General features: G+C 54.9%; 1 protein-coding gene across 2 annotated transcripts in view; it reads right to left on the reverse strand.

Moving 5' to 3' along the window:
- Nucleotides 1-16: 16 nt before the first annotated feature.
- Nucleotides 17-26,007, reverse strand: part of ERN2 (endoplasmic reticulum to nucleus signaling 2) — a 29,707-nt gene continuing 3,716 nt past the window's right edge. The window contains exons 2-22 of one of the 2 annotated variants that reach the window (XM_030577033.1): nt 23,475-23,592; nt 23,019-23,052; nt 21,669-21,741; nt 21,272-21,344; nt 20,722-20,844; nt 20,156-20,257; nt 19,288-19,549; nt 18,839-18,917; nt 18,574-18,724; nt 17,665-17,786; nt 17,226-17,402; nt 16,417-16,636; nt 15,930-16,020; nt 14,970-15,159; nt 14,149-14,248; nt 13,666-13,865; nt 12,738-12,885; nt 11,752-11,879; nt 3,886-4,009; nt 3,468-3,535; nt 17-3,382 (exon numbers count right to left, since the gene is read on the reverse strand). In XM_030577033.1, the coding sequence (XP_030432893.1) occupies nt 3,161-3,382; nt 3,468-3,535; nt 3,886-4,009; nt 11,752-11,879; nt 12,738-12,885; nt 13,666-13,865; nt 14,149-14,248; nt 14,970-15,159; nt 15,930-16,020; nt 16,417-16,636; nt 17,226-17,402; nt 17,665-17,786; nt 18,574-18,724; nt 18,839-18,917; nt 19,288-19,549; nt 20,156-20,257; nt 20,722-20,844; nt 21,272-21,344; nt 21,669-21,741; nt 23,019-23,052; nt 23,475-23,592 (2,805 nt within the window). In that variant the 3' untranslated portion in view covers nt 17-3,160. Of the gene's footprint in view, nt 3,383-3,467; nt 3,536-3,885; nt 4,010-11,751; nt 11,880-12,737; nt 12,886-13,665; nt 13,866-14,148; nt 14,249-14,969; nt 15,160-15,929; nt 16,021-16,416; nt 16,637-17,225; nt 17,403-17,664; nt 17,787-18,573; nt 18,725-18,838; nt 18,918-19,287; nt 19,550-20,155; nt 20,258-20,721; nt 20,845-21,271; nt 21,345-21,668; nt 21,742-23,018; nt 23,053-23,474; nt 23,593-26,007 lie in introns of those variants that run through there. The other variant, XM_030577034.1, reaches the window with a different exon arrangement.

Below are 26,007 nucleotides of genomic sequence, written 5' to 3' on the forward strand. Positions count from 1 at the left end.
AATTTTAACAAGTTCAAACTTTCAAAACCATTTTTATTTACAAACATTTTGTATAAAATAATCTCTGTCATATAAAATGTTCTGAATATACACCAGGTACAAACTGATTGTCACCAAAGGAACAGACCCCCAACACCCACAAAGATAAATCAAAACATACAAAGCCCATGACCCTAGAGTGGAAAGCACTGCCCAGGGGAGCAGAGCTAGCAGGAGATATTCAGGAATGGGCCCCCCAGACCCAGCAGCAATAGTGGCATGAGTTATCTATAGGCTACTGAATGCAGAAGGGGCTTACAGACCCATTATCAATTCTTCCTCCTACACTGGCTCCAGCTGGGATCAGTGGAAACTGCATGCGAGTTGAAGTCTAGCCAGGGCTGCATCCCAGTGGAATGAAACGCTGCTTCCAGGCTCAGGGGATACAAGGTCAGACCTCGAGGATGCCCACATCCCACCTCTGCTGAAGGGGTATTTTTCTGTCCTTGCTGGGCTGGAGCATGCCCTGTTAGTGGGAAGGCTCCAGTAATCTCTCCTCGCCCATTTCTTGACTCAGGCCCTTGAGAAGGAGTTAGAAACATCTAGTTTGTAATTCATCACTCACAACCCCAGTCCTGCAGAGAATTGCCTCCAGGCAAGCCAGACCTGCTCACTGATTGGGTCCCAGAAGGAGGAAAAAATGCTACCTCCACCTCCATGTTTTCTTGGGCATGGGTCAGATTCTGCCTCCATGGTGAAGAGATTTCAGATCAGATGCTGCCAAGATGCTACAGCCAGAGCAGCCACAAAAGGATCCTCACAACCAAAGAATTTGGAAGCTGTGGCCATTTCTCCAGATTCTTCAAGGCCCTGGGAGTGGCGAAGGCCAGGTACACCTTATGCTCCCAGGGATGGGCTCTCTGCACAGATGAGGAGGCCCTCTCTATACAAAGGGCTTCTCATGAACAGCAGCATCCCCCATAAAATGGGAAACAACCACTTGGGGTTCCATAGATGTGACATCAGGCATTCATCTGAGACCTTCAAGCCTGTGAGCTGTGATGTGATGAATATGGGCTGCTGCAGACTGAGAATGGAGAAAGCATTTGACTCAGCCAGAGACACAGGGACTTCATCACTGAGATTCTGTTGAGATGTTCCCTAGAGCATCCTCTCCTACCTGCCTCTAGAGCTGGGCAACCGCACTCCTTTAAGGGGCCAGGTGGGGCAGAAAAGAGGCAACATGAGGTGCTCCTGCACCCAGGTCCTGAGGTTACATCCTGTAAGCTGAGCTTCTACAAATCCACTCGGTTCAGCCCCAGTGACTTCTACTGGGCCATAAAACAGTGGGGAAGAGCCTCAGTGAGAGAGGGGAGAAACCTCTCATTTCAGCACTGCCGGTGGCCTACATCTTCTGTAGATAGTGGACAAAAAAACCAGTCCAAATGCCAGGCGGGTATGTTGTCCAGCCAGGGCATAAGACCACATCCAGTGTCAAGACCACACCAGTCCTGCCATTCACATTGAAGTCTTAAATAGACAATCAGACAGACCCCAGCTTCCAACAGATCAGCACAGAAAGGAATCAACGAGAGAAAAGTTTGCTGCATCAGCCTCTGCTCTAGCAGATGCATACAGGCAACAGAGGACCTTGCTGTTTCCCATTCTGATGCTTAAGGGCTGGCACAGGAAAGACAGTGTCTTGGAAGCAAAATATAAATAGGTTAAAACATTTTCAGTTAAAAATGGTAAAAATCTTGATGCAGCTGGTGGTGTGATGATTGCCACGCTACAGCCCTACAGGAGACATCTCTTCCATTCTAATCCCCCCGCTCCTATTATCTTCTGAGCTGAAAGACAGAGCTTAAACCAAACATTTACGTTTGGATAAAATCCATTCAGATATTCCCGAGAAAAAAGAGAGACTCTGTCTACAGGCGTGTGTGCGCATGCACATACCTACCCCTCCAGGGATGGCCTTGCTCGGGAGCCACACCAACCCAGTCTGGATTTAAAGCTTTACACTTAGTGACCAGGCCTCAGTCAGGGCCAGGCACACCCATGGTTGAGAGAAGAGGCTGCACGCTGGGTGTGCACAGCTTGTACTTCCCTGTCTGCTTCAAGCCCACACTGCGTGCTGTTATCTAGCTGGGACACTACAGCCTGGGTCAAACAAGTGAATGTCCATGAATCAGACACGTCCCTAGCTGCTGCTCTCGGTGGCCCCGGTCCTGCTGACAAACCCATTTCCCACAAGGCACTACAATCTGCTCAGACTCCTCGGGACGTGTCACCTCCCTGGGAGAGATTTTTCGTTCTCTGAAATGATTCAGGATCAACAGTGGCAGAGAATGAGCAGGATGGACACAGGACATTCGGGCCAGTCTCTGGCTGAGCCAGCAAACGGAGGTGTTAGGGTTGGGATCTTCAAGCCAAGGCAGCTTTCAGACTCTAGACAGTTTAAGAGGCGCCCTGCTGAGGGGTAGGGTTCTAGCCCAGATGATTCAGGGGACTGTAGAGGAGCCGTGGAACTGCAAGCTTACTGAGATCAACTAACTACCGTGGGACCCCATGCCCAACCAGCACACGTGTGAAGAGAAGCAGCAAGAGGACTTCTCAGGCTGGCCACAGAACCATTGACAAGTCCTGGTTCTGCCCTGGACTGCAGCTGCCCAGTTCTGGGAAGAACTACAGTAACATCCTGTAAATAGCCTGGCCAATACAGTTATTATTTAAAAGACATTGCAGAGAGGGGCCTCACTCCCTTCCACCCCACCTCCGGAGTCTCTGTTTCCCCACAGATGAGGAGTTGGGCTCTGTGTGATTGAAGGAGCAGCCCCAGAGAGAAACCACCCAGGAACTGCCGAGAAAACGGCCTTGGGTTCCCACCACAGGCCTCTCCCTGGAAAGGCAGGCAGTGACATCCCGAGAATGCTAGAGCCAGGGAGCGTCCGGAGATGCCATCCAGCTGCTCTCCAGGGGAAATGGAGCTCCAGAACCAGATTAGGGTAGCTGGTGGGGTAGTGAAGCTGGGCTGGGTCCTGGCAGCTTAGTCAGCGGGATAAAATCCTGCAGAAATCTCTGCATTAAAAAAAAGATAAAATTGAGGCACATGTTGTGTGAGCCACTTGCTGGGATCCCTGTTTCAGCAGGATTCACCTTGGCAGCACAGGCCTTCAGTCTAAGTTCTCTCCCAGGCGTGGCTTCTACACTCATTTCCAAGATCTCCTAGCGGCTGCTGATAATAGGCGTGGAAGAGCCTCTCTGTGGCACAGATCTGCATGGCTGTGTGTGTGTGAAGCAGCAATTGGGGGAAACGAGAAGTAAAGTACTGAACAAACTCATCAGGCACAGCCCCAAGAGTCTCCTGGACGTCTGTTGGCAGCTCGTGGTAGTGATGCTTCTACATGGGAAACAGATTAAACACCATTACCCGGGGTCACTGCACGGGGCACACTGGACCTCACGCTGCTGGGGGCTGACAGTACCTTGTTCCTCATGGCCCGCAGAAGGTCACGGACTGAACTGCCCTTGTATGTTCGGAACTTCCTCAAGTCTGGAAACATCAAGATACCCAAATAAGCATCAGCAATGTTGGGTCTCTGCACTAATTTGCTATCAGGGCTGGAAAGATTTCCCAATGGGGGGATGCACTAGGCTGTGGGAGTGTCACCCGAGGGAGATCTATTTGGGGCATTTAAGACTGGGCAGAACAAAGCCCTGACGAGGGTCCATGGGTTTCAGCGCTGGTCACTTGATTTCCAGCTGCCAGGAAGTGACTGCTGTCATTACATGAGAGCATGACGTGAGCGCTGGAAAGCTCCATGCAAACGCTCCACTTGGCTCAGCACGAAATGGCTCTGTGAAGTTACTGCCAAGCGGTGAGCCTGACACCTGAGTCTTTACCTGTCTGCAGCGGGACAGAGATGTGAGCTCTCCAATTCAATCTCACGACCGAGCGCCCCCCGGACTCTAAGGCAGTAAGAATGGGTCCCTCGGCAGGTTCCTTCTCAATACGGTCGCTGACGTCCTGAAATCCAGAAAGGGGTGAGGGAGTCAATGGAAACCTCACTTTGCAATAGAGGAGCTCCAGTGCTGACATTTTCCAAAGGCTTATGGACGCTGAAGGGATGTAGGGCTAGTTCCGCTCAACACTGGGTGACAACGGAACTTAGCATCACGGTCCACCTACAGGAGAGACTGTAATCGAAGGTGAGGCCTGTCGGCTGGGACCCGGAGGATTCTGGGAAAGGCCCCCCACAGTTGGCTGCAATGAGGTCTAGCAGAAACCTGGCCCCTGACAGACCCCAGCATCCATCATGGTGACATGAGGTATTTGAAACTTTTTTTTTTTTTTAATAGAGAAGAGATGGCTCCACGCCAAGGCACTTCCCTCTGCAGCGTCACTGCCCACAAACCTGAGAGAAAGCTTTTCATTCTTCTTCGAGTGATTGCTCACATCCATTCCAGTTAGGTGTGCGCGCCGCGCGTGCACGTTCGTCGGAAACTTTTCACCCTAGCAACTCCAGTGGGCCGGCAGGTCGCCCCCTGGAGTGGCGCCGCCATGGCGCCCAATATATATCCCTGCCGGCCCGCCCGCTCCTCAGTTCCTTCTTACCGCCGTGTCGGTCGTTGGAACTGTGGAGCGCGGCATAGCTGTCCTCCACGTCCCTAGCTCTCCTAGTTATCTATCGTTATCTATCGTTATCTCTAGTTTCATTATAGTTGTTAATTAGTTTGTTAAGTTGATAGTTAAGTTAATTAGTTGTAAAGTACTTCTTCGCCGGGGGCTTAGCCCTTCCCGGCACCCGGCACCGGGCTCATGCCTGGTTCGCCGGGCTTCAAGCAGTGTGCGGCCTGCAAGAAGCCCATGCCTACCAGCGATCCCCACGAAGCGTGCCTGAAGTGCCTCGGGGAATCGCACAGATCCGACAAGTGCCGCATCTGTAAGGCCTTTAAGCCGAGGACAAAGAAGGAGAGGGATCAAAGGCTCCGAACTCTCCTAATGGAGGCGGCACTTGACCCGACGGCTTCGCAGGCCGTGGTATCGGCACCGGCACCGGATCGCTCCGGCACCGAGAAGACTCCTCGGCACCGACCCTCTCCGGCACTGGAGCCTGAGCCAAGGCCGTCGAAGTCTAATACTCCGGCCAGGCAGACCCGGCTAGAGCGCCCGGCCTCGACATCGGCCGCGGCGCCGCCGGCACCGTCAGCACCGTTGACTCCGGGCCCGGCGGGTCCGTTGAGTCCGGTGCCGCCGAGCTCCCCCATGAGATCTGGGGTTGAGATAGTGGTCCCGTCCACACCGGAGACCTTCGCCTCGGCTCGGGACCTTATTGCCCTGACTGAGCCTACTCGGCTGCCACCCCCGGTACCTCCGGTGCGGGTCGTGTCCAGAGGCAAGCCCATGATGTCGGCACCGCCCAGAGACAGTCGTTCCCGATCCAGGTCCCGACGTCTTGGGCGCTCCAGATCCCGACGCCGCTCGCAGTCCCGGCACCGCTCCCCTCAGCGGTACCGGTCGCACTCGCGGCACCGGTCGGCATCGAGAAGGTCGCGGTCAGGCTCCAGTCGGCACCGGCACCGCGACTCCAGGAGCAGGTCCCGACGCTACTCGCCGCACCGGTCGACCTCCCGGCACCGAGCTGGTGGCAGGTCCCGGTCCCGGTCTCGCTCGACCTCCCGGCACCGAGCTGGTGGCAGGTCCCGGTCGACCTCCCGGCACCGAGCTGGTAGCAGGTCCCGGCACCGAGCTGGTAGCGGCGCCCGGCACCGAGCTGGTAGCGGCGCCCGGCACCGAGCTGGTAGCGGCGCCCGGCACCGAGCTGGTAGCGGCGCCCGGCACCGAAGCGGCGCCCGGCACCGAAGCGGCGCCCGGCACCGAAGCGGCGCCCGGCACCGAAGCGGCGCCCGGCACCGAAGCGGCGCCCGGCACCGAAGCGGCGCCCGGCACCGAAGCGGCGCCCGGCACCGAAGCGGCGCCCGGCACCGAAGCGGCGCCCGGCACCAATCAGGATCACGGCACCGTGACAGATCCCGGTCCCGGTCCCGATCCCGGCACCGGTATGACTCCCGGTACCGGTCCCCGGCACCGCGACGATCCTCCGTGCCGGCCCGCGCAGACCCGTACCATCCAGGGTCGGCCCCACCGTGGCCCTCGAGACAGCCGTCCGTATCCTCCCAGACGGACAGCGGCTATGCGCTGGGCACCGACCGGCAGGCGGCGCTGTTTGGTGATCCGCCGCTGCAGGACCAAGGCCCACAACAGTGGGGATTCTGGACACCCTGGGCATACCATCAGGCCCAGGGCCCCCAGCAGCTCCCTCCTAGGCCGGCGACTGCGGAACGTAGGGCCCCGGAAGCCTCGTTGTCTCGCCCCCCTCCCTCCCCGGAAGGGGAGGAAGGGTCCAAGCAGCAGGACTCCGCTGTGGCTCCGGAGGCAGAGGCGAGGGCTGAGGAAGACCCTCAGTTAGACACTCTCGTGCCGGGGGTCTCATCATCCTCCTCCCCGGATGAGGCGGTGGCGGGTACCTCCTCCAACAGTCCCCCCCCGCTGGATCTCAGGGCGCACCAAGACCTCCTCAGGCGATTGGCTCAAAATCTGAGTCTGCAGGCGGAGGAGGTCTCGGAGATAGAGGATCCAATTGTAACCATCATCTCCTCTGATGCTCCCACCAGGGTCGCCCTGCCCTTTATACGAACCATCCAGGCCAACGCCAACACCATCTGGCAGTCTCCGGCCTCCATCCCTCCGACAGCAAAAGGCGTCGAGAGGAAGTACATGGCCCCTTCCAGGGGATACGAATATCTCCATGTACACCCGACCCCGTGTTCACTGGTGGTTCAATCGGTGAACGATAGGGAGCGTCATGGCCAGGAGGCTCCGGCCCCCAAATCAAGAGAGGCCAGGCGGATGGACCTCCTTGGCCGTAAGGTGTATTCGGCTGGGGCGCTGCAGCTCAGGATCTCCAACCAGCAGGCCCTGCTGAGCAGATATGCCTTTGATTCCTGGGTGGCAGTGGACAAATTTAAGGAGCTGCTGCCACAGGATGCTCGCCAAGAGTTTACGGCCATCTTGGACGAAGGCAAGAAGGTCGCACGCACGGCCTTGCAAGCCTCCTTGGACGCTGCGGACTCGGCTGCCCGTACCCTTGCGTCAGGTGTTACGATGCGTCGCATCTCCTGGCTGCAGGTTTCCGGCCTTCCGCCGGAGCTCCAGCATACTATACAGGACCTTCCTTTCGAAGGCCAGGGCCTATTTTCTGACAAAACAGACCCCAGACTCAAGAGTCTGAAAGATAACCGAGTCGTTATGCGGTCCCTCGGGATGCACACTCCCGTGATGCAGCGTAGACCCTTCCGGCCGCAACAACAACAACAACAACAACAACAACGCAGGCCGTTTTCCCAGTTCCGCCAGCGGCAGGACCTTTACAGGCGCCGCGGCAGGAACGGGAGGCGCAGGCAGTCGGGGAACCAAGGGGGGCAGAACCAAGGCTCCTCAAAACCCCCGCCTGGTCCTAAGCCTTCATTTTGAAGGTGCGCTCGAGGGCGCAGTAACAGTTTCCCCTATGGATCCTTCCCCCCCGTTTTCCAACCGCCTTTCGTTTTTCCTCCCGGCGTGGTCCCAAATAACATCGGACCGCTGGGTCTTAAGCGTGGTGCAGACAGGATACCGCCTGCAGTTTGTTTCGTTTCCTCCTTCCCGCCCTCCTTCCTCGTCCCTCTTCAGGGACCCCTCTCACGAGCAATTCCTTCGGCAGGAGGTGCAGACGCTCCTCAGCAAAGGAGCTATAGAGGCGGTTCCGGAAAACGAGAAAGGCAAGGGGTTTTATTCCCGCTACTTTCTGATCCCCAAGGCCAAGGGGGGCCTCAGGCCTATCCTCGACCTGCGAGAGCTCAACAAATACCTCGTGAAGTTGAAGTTCCGCATGGTATCCCTGGGGACCATTATTCCATCCCTGGATCCGGGAGACTGGTACGCCGCCCTCGACATGCAGGACGCGTATTTCCACATTGCCATTTGGCTGCGCCACAGACGCTTTCTCCGCTTCGTTGTGGGGGCTCTTCATTATCAATTTGCAGTCCTCCCGTTCGGCCTGTCCACGGCCCCGAGGGTGTTTACAAAATGCATGGCAGTTGTCGTGGCGCATCTTCGGCGCAACCGTGTCCACGTGTTCCCTTATTTGGACGATTGGTTGATTCGGGGCACGTCGGAACAGCAGGTGACCAGCCATGTCCGCGTGATCACCGGCATGTTTGCGAGTCTGGGCCTGTTGATAAACACAGACAAGTCCACCCTGAGGCCCACTCAGAAGGTGGAATTTATCGGGGCCGTCCTGGACGCCACTGTGGGCAGGGCCTCGCTGCCTCTGCAGCGGTTCCAGACCATGGCGGCGATCGTTCAACGCTTGCGGTCAGCCCCGTTGACGTCAGTGAGGACATGTCTAACCCTGTTAGGCCACATGGCGGCGTGCACCTTTGTGACCGACTACGCTCGGCTCCGCATGAGGCCTCTCCAGCTGTGGCTTATCAGTCGTTACAGGCCGGCAAGGCAACCGTTAGACATGTTACTCACAATCCCCCAGAAGGTCTTAGATTCCCTCGGCTGGTGGTTGGACCAGTCCGTATTGTGTGCGGGTCTTCCCTTTCACCCGTCTCAGCCCTCGGTATCCCTGACAACGGATGCCTCAGATCTAGGCTGGGGGGCCCACCTAGGGACCCTGCGGACGCAGGGCCTGTGGTCTCAGGAGGAGGTGGGGCTACACATCAACATGAGGGAGTTGAGAGCGGTCCGCCTTGCTTGCCAAACGTTTTGTCATCAGCTTCAGGGTCGTTGTGTAGCCGTGTTCACGGACAACACGACGACCATGTATTATATCAACAAGCAGGGCGGCACCAGGTCCTCCTCCCTGTGCCTCGAGGCTATACGACTCTGGGACTTTTGCGTAGCCCACTCCATTCACCTCAGGGCTTCCTTCCTTCCCGGAGTACGGAACACGCTGGCGGATCGATTGAGCAGATCCTTCCTGTCACACGAGTGGTCCCTTCGCCCGGACGTCGCTCTCTCCATTTTCCGGAGGTGGGGTTATCCCCGGGTGGACCTCTTTGCGTCCAAGGGGAACAGGAAGTGCCAAGCGTTCTGCTCCTTTCAGGGCAGGGAGCCGGGGTCGATAGCGGATGCCTTCCTCATCCAGTGGTCGACCCACCTGTACTATGCGTTTCCTCCGTTCCCTCTGGTTCACAAGGTCCTCCTGAAGGTGCGCAGAGACAGGGCTCGTGTGATCATGGTGGCCCCGGCATGGCCCAGACAGCACTGGTACACCATGCTGCTGGACTTGGCCGTAGCCGACCCAGTTCCCCTGCCCCTTCATCCGGACCTGATTACCCAGGACCACGGGTCTCTCTGTCACCCAGACCTGCAGTCGCTGCACCTAGCGGCGTGGCTCCTGCGTGGCTAACTGGTTCCGAGCTGCGCTGCTCCACGCCCGTGAGAGAGGTGCTCTTGAGCAGCAGGAAACCGTCCACAAGAGCCACGTATTCGGCGAAATGGAAACGCTTCTCCTGTTGGTGCGTAGAGAGAAATCTCCGCCCTATGGAAGTTTCGGTAACCGAAATCTTAGACTATGTTTGGTCCCTCAAAGAGCAAGGTCTGGCCTTATCGTCGTTGCGAGTCCATCTAGCAGCTATCTCCACCTTTCACCCGGGTGCGGACGGTCGCTCCGTTTTTTCTCACCCGACGGTGTCGAGATTCCTTAAAGGGCTGGAACGGTTATTCCCTAACGTCCGTCCCCCTGCTCCAACCTGGGATCTTAACCTGGTGTTGTCCCGGCTCATGGGGCCCCCCTTTGAGCCGTTAGCTACTTGCTCCCTGCTTTACCTCTCTTGGAAGGCTGCCTTTCTAGTAGCTATCACCTCAGCTAGACGGGTGTCGGAACTCCGAGCCCTTGTGGTAGACCCCCCATACACGGTCTTCCACAAAGACAAGGTGCAGCTTAGACCGCACCCTGCCTTTCTACCCAAGGTGGTCTCAGCCTTCCACGTCAGCCAAGAGATTTTCCTCCCGGTTTTTTTCCCAAAACCTCACTCCTCAGGCAGGGAGCAGTAGCTCCACTCGCTGGATGTCCGTAGAGCTCTCGCGTTCTACATAGAGAGGACCAAACCCTTCCGCAAATCCCCCCAGCTTTTCGTGGCGGTAGCGGACCGTATGAAAGGGCTTCCTATCTCCTCCCAGAGGTTATCCTCGTGGGTTACGTCCTGTATCAGGACCTGTTATGACTTGGCCCATGTCCCTACGGGCCGTGTGACTGCGCATTCTACCAGGGCGCAGGCGTCGTCGCTGGCTTTCCTTGCCCGTGTGCCCATCCAGGAAATCTGTCGGGCAGCGACCTGGTCATCGGTCCACACCTTTGCTTCCCACTACGCCCTGGTACAGCAGTCGAGAGAGGATGCGGCCTTCGGAACTGCAGTGCTCCATGCCGTGACTTCTCACTCCGACCCCACCGCCTAGGTATGGCTTGGGATTCACCTAACTGGAATGGATATGAGCAATCACTCGAAGAAGAAAAGACGGTTACTCACCTTTGTAACTGTTGTTCTTCGAGATGTGTTGCTCACATCCATTCCACACCCGCCCTCCTTCCCCACTGTCAGAGTAGCCGGCAAGAAGGAACTGAGGAGCGGGCGGGCCGGCAGGGATATATATTGGGCGCCATGGCGGCGCCACTCCAGGGGGCGACCTGCCGGCCCACTGGAGTTGCTAGGGTGAAAAGTTTCCGACGAACGTGCACGCGCGGCGCGCACACCTAACTGGAATGGATGTGAGCAACACATCTCAAAGAACAACAGTTACAAAGGTGAGTAACCGTCTTCTCTCCTTGCATGAAAGTCAGTGGCTCACAATTAAAGCCCCCTGCACTCTGCAGACAGCTGGCTGGACCTACATTCTACGGCAAGGACCCTGAATTCTTTTAGCTTTAAAGGTGTGTGTGTGTGTGTGTGTGTGTGTGTGTGTGTGTGTGTGTGTGTGTGTGTGTGTGTGTGTGTGTTTTACTGATATATACACAAGTGTATGATACAATCAGCACTTCAGTCTGTGTTTATTTTTGCATTCAATTCAATCTATTTGATCCTCTCCACATTGTCAGTTTTCAGAGTGCTGCGAAATTCTGCATTGACAATGAAGGTGGGATGCTGGAGATTTGACAATTGGCTAGGGGACAGCTAGGGCTTTTGGCACCTTGAACAGCACAGGGAGCAGTTTGGGGCTGTGGGATCACCATATTAGCTGGATGTTTCTAAAAAACTGATCAGCAGCGAAATAAACTGTCATCTTTAGATTTCAGAGCCAATACTTCATTGAGCTAAAGGGGACAGTTCACACCTCTCAGAGCTTTTGTTTCAGGCTCGTTGCAGACTCAGGAAGACAGCACTGTGTTGGTTATGCCCTGATCATATTTTCAAGATCTCTGTAACCAAAAGCTGGTTGCTTGTCTTAAATGAAAACTCAGAATCTGCAGCATGGAACGGATCCCGCAGCTAAAGAATCCCGGAACAGAAGGAGCCCTGCTCACAAAAAGGCAGAGTCATTGCAGGGGTGGATTTTATAACCACAGAGCACCCAACCAGCTGGGGACTGCCCAGAATCCTGGGCTTCAGGAAAAGCACCAAACAGCTTGTTTTCTGATGTCACAGAACAGAGCTTTCATTGCTGAATTTGGAAATGGGGACAGAAGGACTGGGATCCACCCTGCTCAAGCAGAGGGTTCTCACCTGGAAGAACTGCAGCTGCTTCTCCCGACTCCAGAAGAAGGGATGCATGAGGACCTGCAGGGCTGATGGGCGCTCCTGGGGCTCGTTGCTGATCATCACTGAAATCAATTCCCTTGCAACAACGTTGTCTTGGATGTGAGAGTGAAAGCAGAGAGCAGGTTACTAACACCCTTAGGGTTGAAGGGAGCCGTCCACACCTCGAGCTCAGAGCTTTCACTACAAGTCACAGCTCAACTCAGGTTACTAACTCTCTCCGTCCTGCATAGTCCCAGTAGCTTCCCAAAAAGGGAACGTGCATGTGCAGGACTGAATCCCAGATCATTGCAAGACCATGAAATAAAACAAAATATGTCTGGCTCCTTCTATACACCAGACTCACTGACAGCGCCCCATAGGCAAGTAAGGGGGCAAAGAAACATTTCAGACAAGTAGCTGGAAATAGTAGTGAGGTCTAGTAGGCTGTGGAGTCATCTGCCAAGGAAGAACCCCACTGCTTGAGACATTTACAACTCAACTAGCTACAGCCCCAGAGATTACACTGCTGAGGATAATCCACTGCTGGCCATTAGAGAATGGACTAGACATGACCTAACAGGCCTCTCCCATAGTTCTCGGATTCTAGAGCTGCTGCTCGACATGCAGCCTCTGTCCTCTGGGCATCTAAAATGCTGGTCCTGTGGCTGCAGCATGGGACAGAATCAGGAAACCAGGCTCCGTCATGACTTCCTGGGTGACCTCAGGCAGGTCATTTCATCTCCCTGTGCCTCAGGTTCCCTAACTGTAAAACAGGGTTAGCAGTACTGACCTGTTGGCTTTCCTTGCACGCGCTAGCGAGGCGAGAATAAATCAACATCTGCAAAGCGATTTGAGATCCTCAGATGGAAGATGCCGCAGAGGAGCCTGGCCAGAGCAGTTCTGCAGCATCCAGATTCTACAGGGCTGGGAGCTCTATAAACATTCAGACAGCCTCAGAGAAGGGTCCTTACCATGAGTGTCTTCCAACAGACATGCCAGCTGGTAAGTGCCCAACAGTATATTAGCCTGTCGCCGTAAGCTGTCCCCAAAGGGGTGCTCCCCACTTGACACCACGTAGTAAAACACGCAGCCAGCTGAGAAGATGTCCACCGCACACGTCTGCAAAACACAACCAGGGCCATGGGAGCACTCGGCGTTGGTGGGGGAGGGCCTTCGAACTTCCCCCTTGTCTCAACTTCCGAAAGCGAACACTTGATTGACTAAAGATTTAGCCAGGCACCTGCTTAGTTTGAGCTCCAAGAATGACCACCTAGTGGTCTCTCTTCTGATAGGCACGAGCTGCCTGCTGGGACCAGACTCTTCTCTGCGGAAGGGTGTTTAACAGAACTCCTGGATGTATGCAAATAGCTCTCTCTGGAAGCTCTTCGGAGCAGGGACTGTCCCTTTCTCTGTGTCTGTGCAGCCCCCAGAGCAATGGGAACCTGATCCTGACTGGAGCCTTCGGCTGACACTGCAGTAGAAATACTGAGAGGAGATTTTCAAAGGCTCAGATGGGAGTAGGGCCCCTAGCTGCCATTTGTCTGTCGTGGGGATTTCAGGTTAACAGCAACAGGTGCAGGGTTTTAGGAAACAGGCTTCTGGCCCTCAGAGACACCCACACAGACCAGTAGCACAGGGGCCAACACAAGCACTTCCAAATCTTAATGTCAAACTCTCTGATCCTCTAGCAGTGACTGAGGCACCAGCTCTGAGGGCATCTGCCTCCCTCCCTCCCTCCAGGATGCCCAGCACAGTCGCTGCCTTTCAGCAAAGCTGAGAGTTGGAGCCTCAGGTGTGGGCAGAATGAGCAATCCGCTGCAGGTGCAGGGGAGGAAGCTGCAGGGACAGAAAATGAGCTCAGCAAGCAGTGCTGAGAGGACATGGCAACAGCACACTCACGGGGTTCTCTTGGGGGTTCTCTCGCAGCACCTCCGGTGCGATCCAGCCCTCCGTGCCTGGGATTCCAGAGCGAAGGCTGAAGCTGTGCCGTCCTCCCTGCAGTTTCTTGCACAGGCCGAAGTCTGAGATGACAGCTCGGATCTGCCCATGGCTGTTCGGGACAGAGATGAGGATGTTGCAGGGTTTCAGGTCACGGTGAACTGAAAGAAACATTGTCCAAAGTGAGCTGGAGTTACCTGCAGAAAAGGCTGTGCAGCTGGAGGGCGGGGGTGAAGCTAGAGCATCATGCATGCCGCCAATGCCACCGCACAGCGTTGGTCAGTGAGCAGCATTCCTGCCTCTGAAGCTGACGGCTGTGGGTTCAAGTCCTGACCCAGCATTTTGGGCTGGAGAATTCCCTTCCAGACAATTCACTAGAACTGAACCGATTGCTCTAAGGCAACAGGCATCCCAACCAAAGCTGAGGGCAAAGAGCTCCCTTACCTATGTTCAAGGAGTGCAGGTGTGCCAGGCCTGATGTGGTCTGATACAACAGGGACACTGGATCCAGGTTCCGACGATCAAAGCTGGGGCTTTCCACATACTAACAACAGGTGAGAGAAAAACCAAAAGAGAAAGTTCACCCAGGTCTGCATTTACCAGAGTAAGAGATTCATAAGGACTTTTTCTTCTGCAACCATAAACCACATCTTTTCCCAGCTTAAATCCTGAGATGTCAAAGAAAAGGACCAAGCTAGGGTTTGAGATCTGCATTCCCCTGGCAGAACCTCTCTGTTCATACGCAGACAGAAGCAGCAGCAGCACCATACTTCACTGCAGGCCTTACAGAAGGGAACAGGAGCATGCCCAATTAGCTGCCCGGTGTGCACAGGAAGCATGATGAAGCACTAGCTGCACTGCCACCTAGTGCAAAGGGGATCGAATAAGCAAGTGAATGAAGACAGGTGCCTAATGTATAAATTTATATCTTCAGTGTGCCTTGCAACACCCCCGGGAGTGATGCAAACATTATCCCATTATCAATTCTCTCTTGTTCTGCAGGTGTGCGAACAGGTGTAAAGAGGTGGAACAACCTACCCTAAGCCACACAGGAAGTTAGGAATTCCTGGGTCCCATCCCCACACTCACACCTTTAGAACATGCTGCCTCCTGTGACAATATGGCAGGCTGGGCCATTAGTAACCCATGACAAACAAGCGATGAAATAGTTCCACGAGGACCCCTTCACCTGGACTGCATCACAAACACAGAGCAGAACCGACACAGAGCTAATAGCCTCCTTGCAGCAGCAGCCGCTGGCTCACCTCTTGCAGCGTGGCAGAACAGAGCTCAATGGCAATGTAATGGAACTGCTTGTCCTTCTCTGTACAGAAGTAGCGCACGACATTGGGATGCTCATCTGACTCCCGAAGCAGCTGGACCTCCCGGTCGATGAGGTGAAAGCACTCGGGCAGAAGGCGCTTAACAGCCACATTCCGGCCATCAAACTGCCCCCTGGGATCAGGAGAGAGAGAGCCACCATCACACCCTGCCCACAGGCCAGCCAGCCCAGACACACAAGAGGCTCTCAAAGAGATCCACCCAGGTTCTGGCCTCGCCCAAGAACTAGTCCCCGAGGGCTCCCCAGTGGGACATCAGGAGATGCACCATGAACACGAGGACAACTGGGCCTAGGCTGAAATCTCTGCAGCCACCGGGAAGGACCAGGTTTGGTTGAGCCTTTTCTCAGAGAAATAAAGTCCCCCTGGCCTTCAGAGTGAGTTCAGTCCTGGGGAAAGGTGCTGTAGCCATAGCCTGCAGAATTCTGCTCGGCGTCAGGCAGACCAAGCAACAAAGCCCTTCTGTGCACCAGAGCAGATACAGCATGGGCAGGGCAGCACAGTGCAGTGCAGGCTTCCTCCAGTGTGTCTAGATGCCAGCCAAGAGGGGATGTCAGTCCTTGGCTGTGATTGCCAGCTGGGGGGCCTGCTGTGCCAAGTGTGAGGGGGGCAGGGCTGGTAGCTGCCAGCTTTGTTTTCTACAAAGGCCACTGAACTCCAGTCCAACAGGAACCATCTGATTTGATCTATGTGGGTGAGACAGGACAGCTCGATACCCCATTACCAGATGGCCACACAGCCAGCCAGTTCCACCCTATAAGGTCCTTCCAAGTTACTGCCATGGCTCTCAGCTCCAGGGAGGAAACAGTCATGACTCCTCCAAACCAGACACAGCATTAGCAAAAAGCAGGGCATTCGGGGGGGGTGCGGGGAGGAACTACTCACCTGAATACAAAGGTTCCCCTGGCTCCATGGCCCAGCACTTCCTTGGGGTTAAAGGAAACCTTCCCAACTACAATCACATCAGGCTCCAAATCTGCAGAGAGGGCAAACTGGATTAACATCGCTCACCATCCCCTCACTCACTGCCCACTTATCACTCTCAGGCCCCATCTCTACTTTCCTTCCTCTTCCCTGTGCTAGTCTAGCACCCCAGCCTCCCCTGTCTCCCCAGTGATGTTAGAGCCTTCCTCTCTGCACCCCCTGGTCCTACTGTGGATGGCACCATCTCTCCTGATGCCCTGCTCTGGAATGCCTTGGGGAAAACATCATCCTGACCTGAGCTCTAGAACCTAGTGCTGCCTCCGAGCCTTGGCTTTTCCCTCCTAACACGGCCCCCTTTGCACTCTGGGGAAGGGGACACGGGCAACCTGCCTCCCATAAGCTGGACCACAGAACAGAAGACACCTCCCCATTGCCCACCAGCACAGACCTTCAGCAGCTCCAGACACAGCCAGATCCTGGTCGGCCATTCCGTTGGGCAGGTCCTTCTGTGAGGAGGATGGGCCTGAGCTCCGTGACGGCTGTAAAGATGTTCGCTGGCTCCCACTCAGCGATTCCTCAGAGCTTGGGGGAAGACTCTCCCCAGAGGCCCGGCCTGGGGAAAGCAGTCCCTGCTGTGGCAAGAGCTGCAGTTGCTGCTCCAGCAGTTTCTGGTGCACAAACAGCATGGATGTCTCAGTTTCTTGGAAAAGGAGGTGAAGCAGATGAAGCTTCTGAGGCATTACCACCCTGAGGGCAGCAACGCGAAAATTATCCCTCTCACATTACAGTGAAGGAAACTGGCAAACCCCCTCCTGGGGTCAAACAGCTCCAGTGGGGGTGGGCTCTGCGCAGTGATGGGAAAATGAGCTTTTCTCTCCCGGACCCTTGAACCAGCAGAGCTGTGGGGGGCAGGAAGAGTCAGGGCTAAGGCAGCAGGGAGTGCTGGAGGCCATGACTCAGGACAATGGCAGAGCTGTAATATAGGCGGTTCTTAGAGGTACTTAATATGACCCTGGAGAGGCCTGCAGGGTTAATTGATGGCTGCCGATTCCTCTGGGGCAGCATGGGGAGGGCTGGTGACAGGAACGGCATAGCACCTTGTATGGCGATGCTAAGCAGGACACTGTGTGTACCAAGGAATAGGGCAAGCAGGGACCAGAGGGAACTTCTAGCCCCCAAACCAGGGGGACTGCTGCAGCAATCAGTTCCTGCAGCTGCCAGCAAGGGGCACCACAGAGAGAAGAAACACTGATTCACCCTGAGACCGAAGCTCAGGAGCAGAATGACCCCGCCCAGTAGCACTGCAGTGACCACAAGGTCCCAGCTGCCTGACTCTGGGTAGATTTCCATTTGCTCTGCCTGGGAGGAATCCCAACGATATCGCCCATCGCTCTCCATCCTGGCCTGATCCTCCATACCGTTCGGGGTCAGAAACTGCAATACAGAGCCAGGGTAACGGGTTACACCAATGGGGACCCCCAGGCAATCTGTGCTCTAGACGCCATCCCCAACAGCTACCCACCTCCATGCAGGAATGCACATGGAGCATGCCTCCAATTCCTCGCTCCCCTGGTAGACCCCACATGCCAGGATACACCAGCTTGCTTTGCACACGAGACATCTCTCCTTGCCCCTCTGGGTGCCCCCCATGTGCCACAGACCTTTGGGCAGCCCCTCAGACAGTCACACTACTCACGTCATCAAACAGAGTCCTGGGAGGGGAGCTCTTGGGGATGATGGCTTCTGTAGTCTTCCTCAGGGTCTCTGGAAAGGCTCTCAGCATTGTGGTATGGACCACAGGAGGCAGCTCATGGTGCCCTGTCGGATGCAGAAAACGCTCACCTGACTACAGTCACACCTCAGTCTGCTTATCTGCTCACAGCTCCAAACTGAGCCCAGCAGGGACCCCAGCCAGACACACAGCATGGGGATGTCTGCCAGGATGGGAAACATCCCGGCTCATGCATGAAGGGAATCAGAGCAACATCCTGTTGACTCAATCCCTGGGAGTGGGCAAGGGCCCCAGAAGGCTATGGCCTCAGACCACGGAGGAGGAGTGGCCCACACAAGATTACCTTTAGTGGCAGCTTAGGCAGTGACCTCTTTGGAAACTCCTCAGCCCAAGGGCCTGACCCCATTCGCCTGGTGTGACTACCTGCGGTTACCCTGCTGCTGTTTCACAACATGGGCCAAAGTTTCAAACATGCTGCTGTATCGGGGCAAGAACATGCACCTACTGTTTGCAACTGCTATTCCCCAGGCACAATCTCTGTGCACGCAAATCGGGTGCGATGATGCATTCACTTGAATGTACGTTTGTGAGCCTCACTTTGGTGAGACTCTGCCCCCCATGCCTGCACAGGAAGCTGTTCTTGGCCAGGAGCCAGAGATGCAGTGACACTAGCTCCTGGGAAAGGGAATCCAGCCCTAAGTCACTGCAGTGTCTTGCAGGTGCAGATCACAGCACAGGTTTTATTTAAAGTACCATGCCAAGCAGGTTACTCTGACACAGTAAAGAACATCCCCAAGCCTGGCTCCCCCTCACTGGGACAGTCTCCAAGAGCAACAGGACAGGGAATGCCCTGTCCTGCCCTGGAGCCCTCACCTACGAGGAGCCACTCGTTGTGCAGGGAGCTCATGCTGCCCTGCGGATACTTGACATCTGTGCTTGGTGTGATCTCACACTCGCCGGACTCTCTCACTGTCACATCATCTGTGGTGGGGCCATCGATCCTGGCCAGCGTAATCCCCTGGGGCTAGAAGAATCAGACAGATCAGTAAGTACCAGGCAGGGCAGGCATGGCACTCACACCCACTCGCCTTGCCAGTCCAGGGCACATAGGGGGCAGGAGGAGATATGAGACACTTACCACAAGTGCCACGCTCTCATGGACCAAGGAGGTCAGGGCATAGAAGCTGGCTGCATGCTTCCCTACGTAGAGCGTCGGCCTGTGGTGCAGAGACAGTGTCAGTCCCAGCCTGTGCCACTGCATGGGATAAACTGAGCAACATAAATGGAGTGAGACCTCCCAATGAAACAGGCTTGGGGGACCCCAGCCACACCCCCAGTTCTGAGACATGGCCAGCTCCTTCCAAGGTGGAGAGGGGCAGGAAAGCATTTGATCTATCTTAACTTAAATTCCAACCGTAGCCTGTTCCTGGGGAGCCCCTGTCCTCTTACCCAAGAGAGCATCGACTGCATCTCCAGAGCACTCCTCAGTGCGTTGCCACCCTCATCCCCACCCGTAGGTACCCAGGTGCAGCCCCCAGCATGCTGCTACCCTCCTGCCCCGATCTGGAAGGCCCCTGAAACACCTACAGCAGCTGGGTCTTGGTGGTGGAGAAGTCCTTCATGGACGGGTAGTTCCACCTGATGAGGCGGATGTCCTGTGAGTGGAAGGTCAGGTAGCGCAATGTCTCCATGGCCACGTTGAGGTGGGGGACCCGGCGCAGACTGTCTTGGTGCCACATGTACAGCCCCACCACAGGGGAGCCGTAGTTCTGCATCCACAGGACATCACCGCTCTCCTTGTCCACAGTCACTACCAGGCCGTCCCCACTCGATGCAAAGTGAGCCATCTCTAGCCAGAGACACAAGGCAGCTAGTGCCACAACATTTCCTGGGGAAGGTTACCTCCCCCACACCGCCTCTCACAGACTCTTTAGTCTCCCCAGTTACACACAGGTTGGGGATGCTGTTCATTAATGCTATTGGTGCATGCACCATTAGCTGGGTCACTGCAAGGAACAAAGCTGGGAGGAAGGGGGTTTTCCAAGACACGTGTGCCCTTTAGTCTGCCCTTCAGAAGTGTCAGTGACTCTCCCCCAACCCAGGAGAGCTGCACACAGCTTGGAGCACTGATCAGCTGGCACAGCGCTTGTGACAGACATGTCCTGTCACAGCATCCCACTCTCTCCAGTCAGGCAAGCTCTAGTCCTGAAGGCTGCCCACACACCCACTGCCCCCTGCATGCTATTGTGGGGGGAAACGGCTCCTGGAGGCAGCACTGATTTCAGATCAATCCTTCTGGAAATGGGGGCCTCCCATGCAGGCATAACATTGCTTCAAGGCTCCATGTGCAAGCAAAGCTGGAGAGGAGCTAATAACGATGGAGGTGAGGGGGGCCATTCTCCCTTTGGAAAGCTGGGACTGCCTCTGCACACATGCTGCAGTGCCCAGGACTCACTGTACTCGTACGCCTCGTCGTAGAGCTCCGCTGAGTAGTCATGGTAGGTGGCATTCCAACGCAGCTCCCGTGACTTGGTGTCGTACATGGTGATGACATATTCTGGGGATCAGACAATAACAGCTACAATCACCATGCTGGAACTCAGGCAGCTACTCTATCCAGAATGAGGGGCCTTCCAAAGGGATGGTCCAGAGGAACAGGAATGGGATGCTGATCATTCAGCTAACTACTTCAGAAGGGAACCACCCCACAATGTTGCTAGACAACAGTGAACTAATAATATTACATAGTCAGGAAAGCAGAGGAGAGCCGCCCCCAGGAGAAGCACTGCCAGGAGGTCAAGGAGCATCAGAAGATCTACAGGGATTATCCCTTTCCATTGGGTAACCAAAGGTCTCCACTCCCCATTTGTAATGGGAAAGCAGGGCTTTTTGCTCGAGCACAGCAGAACCGGGAACCTCCTCCAACAGTAAGGATGAATGGTAGCCTGACTCAACACAGGAAACGGCTCCTCAGCCTTGTGGCTCTGCGCCTGCAACCAGCAGAAAGGGGGGTTGGCTTACGGGTGCGGCCAATGTAGAGGAGAGGAGTCGAGGGACACAGGCCATCCCAGGCCTCTGTCGACAGCGTCGTCTGCTTCTCTCCCGACTTGGGATCCACGACGAACCATGTGTCCTGTTTCTTCCCTGGAAAGTCAGAAATGCCTCTCTCTCAATCTCCCATGTGCCTGGCACCCTTCTCTCAGAAGCCACCGCTTCTCCAGGTTCCTTAGGCCCTCTCCCATACAACATCAACCCATCTTCCCCTCAGGTCAATCTCCAGTCACTCCCACCTGCCCCCAGACAGGGTTACCCCACCCACCTCCAGAGAGCTCCCCTGTCCCAGAGGGGTTGGCACGTTCATACTCAAATTCAGATCTTGCCTAACTCTTGGCTCTAAAAGGGAACTGACTATGGCTCCTGCACACAGATCCACATCCCACTAATTTAAACCCCTGTGGTGCCAGGCTGTCCCAGAGTCATCTCCATGGCAGTCTGGAGAAGGGAGTGGGAATGGCTGCCTTATGCACAGAGAAAGCCCCTCCTCTCTCCCACAGGAGGGGGTTGCTCATACCCGTGTAGAGGACACCATCCGAACTGCGACATGGTGAGGACTGGACCAGCTCTGGGATGGTGAATGGGAGTTTCTGTAACAAACAGAAAGTGCAGCGGCCTGTGAGTGACAAACAGCCAGGGGAGACAGCCACATGCATCATGGCCCATCCCCCAAGAAGGGGGTCCTCCTCCTGCGACGCAGAGAAACAAGCCAGCCACAGGAGTAGTCCTGGGTGAGGCTGACCAGCCAAAGCAGACAGAGAGGAGACCCACATGGCTTTGCTGTCTCTCCCAGAGGCCATTCCTAAGGTGGCGAGGGTTAGCAGGAAGAACATGAGCCGCCAACTCCTGCCTTGTTTCCATGTACCCCCACCAGGAAGGATGGAGGGCAGCACTCTTTAGCCCCAGGTACTGACCATCAGGCCTTCTTTGTTTTTGCCTCCCAGGATGTACAGGCTGCCATCATTGGGGTCTGGAAGAAATGCCGGTCTGAAAGGAAGGAGAACGAAATGCCAGCCATGTCCTGCTTCAGGGCACAAGCCAGCTACGCACAGGGGTTATGGCAAGGATCCCCCTCCGCAGGTTATTCCATGATTGTTCGCTACGGCGGGCAGGTAGGCCTTCTGGTGGATCTCCTGGCATGGGATACCAACCAGATGAACTACTGGTCTGTCCAATACACAGCAATTCCTACAGTCACTCCACATCTACCCCATTCTGATGTCCTGGCACATCCCAGCTGGAGTCATTCTATTTGTCTCCATGAATTCCCCCTTCAGTTTCAAGTGGATGCAGAATTTTTCCTCATTTCTCATCCTAAACTTGTGTGGTGTGTTTCAGTGCGCTGTTAGACAGCTGCTGTGTCCACCCTAGAGGTGGCTGCACATTCAGCAGTGGAGGAAGAGAGCCCTATGCTGCTGGTATTTGTAGCAGTTTAGGGTTCCTTGGGGAGGAAAGTCAATCAGGAATCATAACTAAGAGTGAATGAAGCCTGGACTATCAGCTTGGGAGATGCCCTCAGAGACACAAGCAGCCCAGTACTAGAGAGCCAGTGAGTGATCCATTAGCAAAGGCCCCTCAGATAAACACCCCCTCCCAGAGGAGGTGAGCTCTGGCTTTGATGGCAAGTTTCTGAAGACCCTGCAGAGAATCCGACCAGCAAATGCCTGCTTTTGCACTCACACAGGCTTTGGCTGCATTAGGGTCTCTCAGTAAGTTTACTACTGTTGCTTCCACTGGTAGAAGCACAAGATTAGACAGGGCTCGGGGGCTGCCAGCATGTTGTTTAGCCCAGTTGTGAGCAAGGTTACATGACGACACAGCTGCCGGACTTGTCTACGACAGAGCTTGCAGTGGCAAAGTGGCACCAGTGCTAGCAAAAGGGGAAAGACTTTAAGAAAAAGCCCTGGCCTGGGCAGGGTGCTCAACCTCTCAGCCTCCATTTCCTCATTTTGTACCTCCCTGGGGAGCAGCGAGGGCTCCTTAGTCAGTTACTGCAAAGGTCTGGGTGGATGACAAGTGGGAGGCTTTATTGCAAAGACAACGAGAAGTCCTTGTGGCACCTCAGAGACTAACAAAGGTATTTGGGCATAAGCTTTCATGGGCTAGAAACCACTTTGAAAGCTTATGCCCAAATAAATTTGTTAGCCTCTAAAGGTGCCACAAGGACTCCTCATTGTTTTTGCTGATACAGACTAACAGGGCTCCTTCTGAAACCTATTTATTGCAAGGCACACCCTGGGGAGGTGAGGGGAGATGATACTTACTCTGCCACATAAATAGGCACCTGAAGAATGGGATCTGAAAGAGAGAGTGAAAGAGACACGTCAGGTGCCTCCTCTAAAGTCCCTGCCAGAGGTGGCCACGTGGCAGCATTCACAGCAGGATTTGCAATCACATGGTTACAAGCTCAGATCATTTACCTATTTGCATTTCAGACCCAGCGGGGAGCCCCAAACAGTCACAGCTGCTTGTGTGAAGCTGCCCAGTGTGGTGCATGTACTCCCCTTAAAACAGCAAGACCCCTGGGACTGGGATGTGCACAAGGTGTGATTCTCCAGTGTCCCCTGCTCAGAGCAGCACTGGCAGGATCTGAACTGGAGGGAGTGTCTCCAGCCCTTCTCAGCCAGGAGGAGAGTCTCTGGGATGGGGTACCCCCACAGACAATGGCAATCCCAGTGGACCTGACCCCCAAATAAACACCCTCCAGAGTCATTGCTCACCATCCTTCAGAGTCCACTTGATGTCGCCTGTCTTCTTACTCACAGCGTGAAGGTTCCCATCAAGGGTGGACACAAACAGCAGTGTTTCTGGGACAGTCACTGTGCTGCCAGCGAGACACTGAAGGCAGAAACATGGCAAAAATAATACAGTGCCTCACCAAGACAACAAGATCCATTTAATGGGCCTGCCAACCGCATCCCCCGGTACACCAGCTAACCACTCCACTGTGTCACTGAGAAAGTGTCCAATGGGTCAAGAAATGGGCGGCGGAAGGTTCCCCCCTAAATTGATACCACCCTGTACTGTAATCCCATCAAGTCTCATAACTGAAGCAGAGTCAGGATGGGTCACCCCTTGGGAGGAAAACACGGAAAAAAAAACAAATACAGGAACTGGTGCTATAGAGGGTGTTCTCCTTACTGAGTTTGTGCTACTTTGTGACAGGGTGTCTGCCTCTTTACTGGCCAGGGTCTTCAGCAGGGCTGCCCAGAGGATTGCAGGGGCCTGGGGTGTTCGGTGGCGGGGGACCCCGCTTCAGCAGTAATTTGGAGGTGGGGGGTTCTTCCACTCCGGGACCCGCAGCCGAAGTGCCCCGAAGACCCTGCTGCACTTCGGCGGCGGGTCCTGCTTCGGTGGTAATTCGGTGGCGGGGAGTCCTTCCGCCCTGGAGCAGAAGGACCCCCCACCAGCGAAGACTGGGAGAGGAAGAAGCTCCGGGGGCCCAGGCCCCTTGATAGTTTTCTGGGGCCCCCGGAGCAAGTGAAGGACCCTGCTCCAAGGGCCCCAAACAACTCTTGTGGGGGCCCCTGCGGGGCCCAGGGCAAATTGCCCCACTTGCCCCGCCCCTCCCGGAAGCCCTGGTCTTCAGGCTAGCCAGCCCTATTTGGAGTCAGAGCCCTCTGAAGAACAGAGGGGATAATCAGACAGTGCTGGAAGGGGTCAGGGCTGAAAGAGCTCATTTGAAAAGGGAGCTGCAGAGATGCAAGGGGCCCTCTGCAGCCTGCTTTGTGTTACTTTGTGAGTGTCACATTTGACGAATAAACTGTGCCCTGAAGGCATGGTCTGAACAGACTCTGGCTATAGCATTAGTCCTTCCTGTGCTGGGAAGACAGGCCAGCAGCAGACATGTCCCCAGTAGCCCCATCCCAGTGTGACAAGGCACTGTGGTGCTGAAGGAACGGACTATTTAACAGTCAGTGGTAATGCCAGCAGCAGAAGCAAAAGCTCCTGTCTCCCAGTCCCCTGCTCTAACAGTCGGCCTACCCTGCCTCTCCAGGGTTGGGAACTGAGCCTAGGAGCCAATCTAACCTCCCATTCCAGAGCTGGGAAGTGAGCCTAGGAGCCGGCCTACTTTCCCCCTCCAGAGCTGAGAACTGAGCCTAGGAGCCAGCCTACCCTCCCCCTTCAGAGCTGGGAACTGAGCTTAGGAGCCAGCCTACTCTGCCACTCCAGAGCTGGGAACCGAGCCTAGGAGTCCTGACTCTCAGTCCACTCTTTATTGAGATTTGTTGAAAATAGCTATCAGTAGAGCTTAGTGTGTTTACATAGTTATACAGCACAAGAATCAAACACAAAATGCCCTCTCCCTTACTTCCTTAATCTGAATGTATTAGAAATCTTGTAGTTTTCCTAAGAGTCAGGATGTAGACCCCAATATTTTTTTTTAGCCAAATTCCAGTTTGGATATTTACATTTCACTTCCCAAAATCTCCCCCTGCAGTTGCATTTGGATATGGGATTCCTCTCAATTTCCTGTCCTCAACTGTGTGTAGCTTTGTTGCGCTATGTCGGTAGCTGTCATGATCTACCCCAGGATTGGCTGCAATTCAACAGTGGGTGAAGTGGTTCCTTGCAGAACTGCCTACTGAATTTGTAAAATGCTTTCTATTTACTCACACTACAAATGGTACTAACAAAAACACACAGTAGTTTGAACCCTATTTTCTGCCCTTCTGAATAGAACATAATTTAACATGGGGCTAACGGGCAATCAACACCAGCATGCTCCTCCTCCTCCTGCTGCTGTGCTGGGGATGAGCTATAGAATGGAGTGGCTGTTTTCCTGGATGCTTTGCTAAAGGGTGACACAAGCTCACCCATATACTGGCCTCTCCCAGAAGCAAACTGGCTGGGCTGCTTTTCCTGCCAGAAATGCCAGTGATCCTGGCTCAGGACTTTAATGACACGGATTTTAGTGACCCTGACGTTGAGACAGTAAGTTCAAATCCCCACAGAAACAATGCTCTGTGTGCATTACTCGCACTGCCAATGGCAACACTGCGCTTTCCAACACAAACCAGCCACACCCATCGGCAAACAGGACGGAGGCTGAGCAAACAGCACTAGGGCACGCGGGGGGAGGGGCAGAAGGCACTTTAGGCTGAGGAGTGAACCACCTGCTCTTTCCTGCTGCTCAGGAATCAGAATTAGGATTTGAATTCCTGCCAATCAGCCCACCTGCTCAGAGCACCAGATCACACTGCTTCCAGTTCCTGTACAGGCTTCAGTTAACAGGCCATTCTGCCATCCTCA

This window comes from Gopherus evgoodei, chromosome 10 (genome assembly GCF_007399415.2).
Source record: "Gopherus evgoodei ecotype Sinaloan lineage chromosome 10, rGopEvg1_v1.p, whole genome shotgun sequence".
Lineage (NCBI taxonomy): Eukaryota > Metazoa > Chordata > Testudines > Testudinidae > Gopherus > Gopherus evgoodei.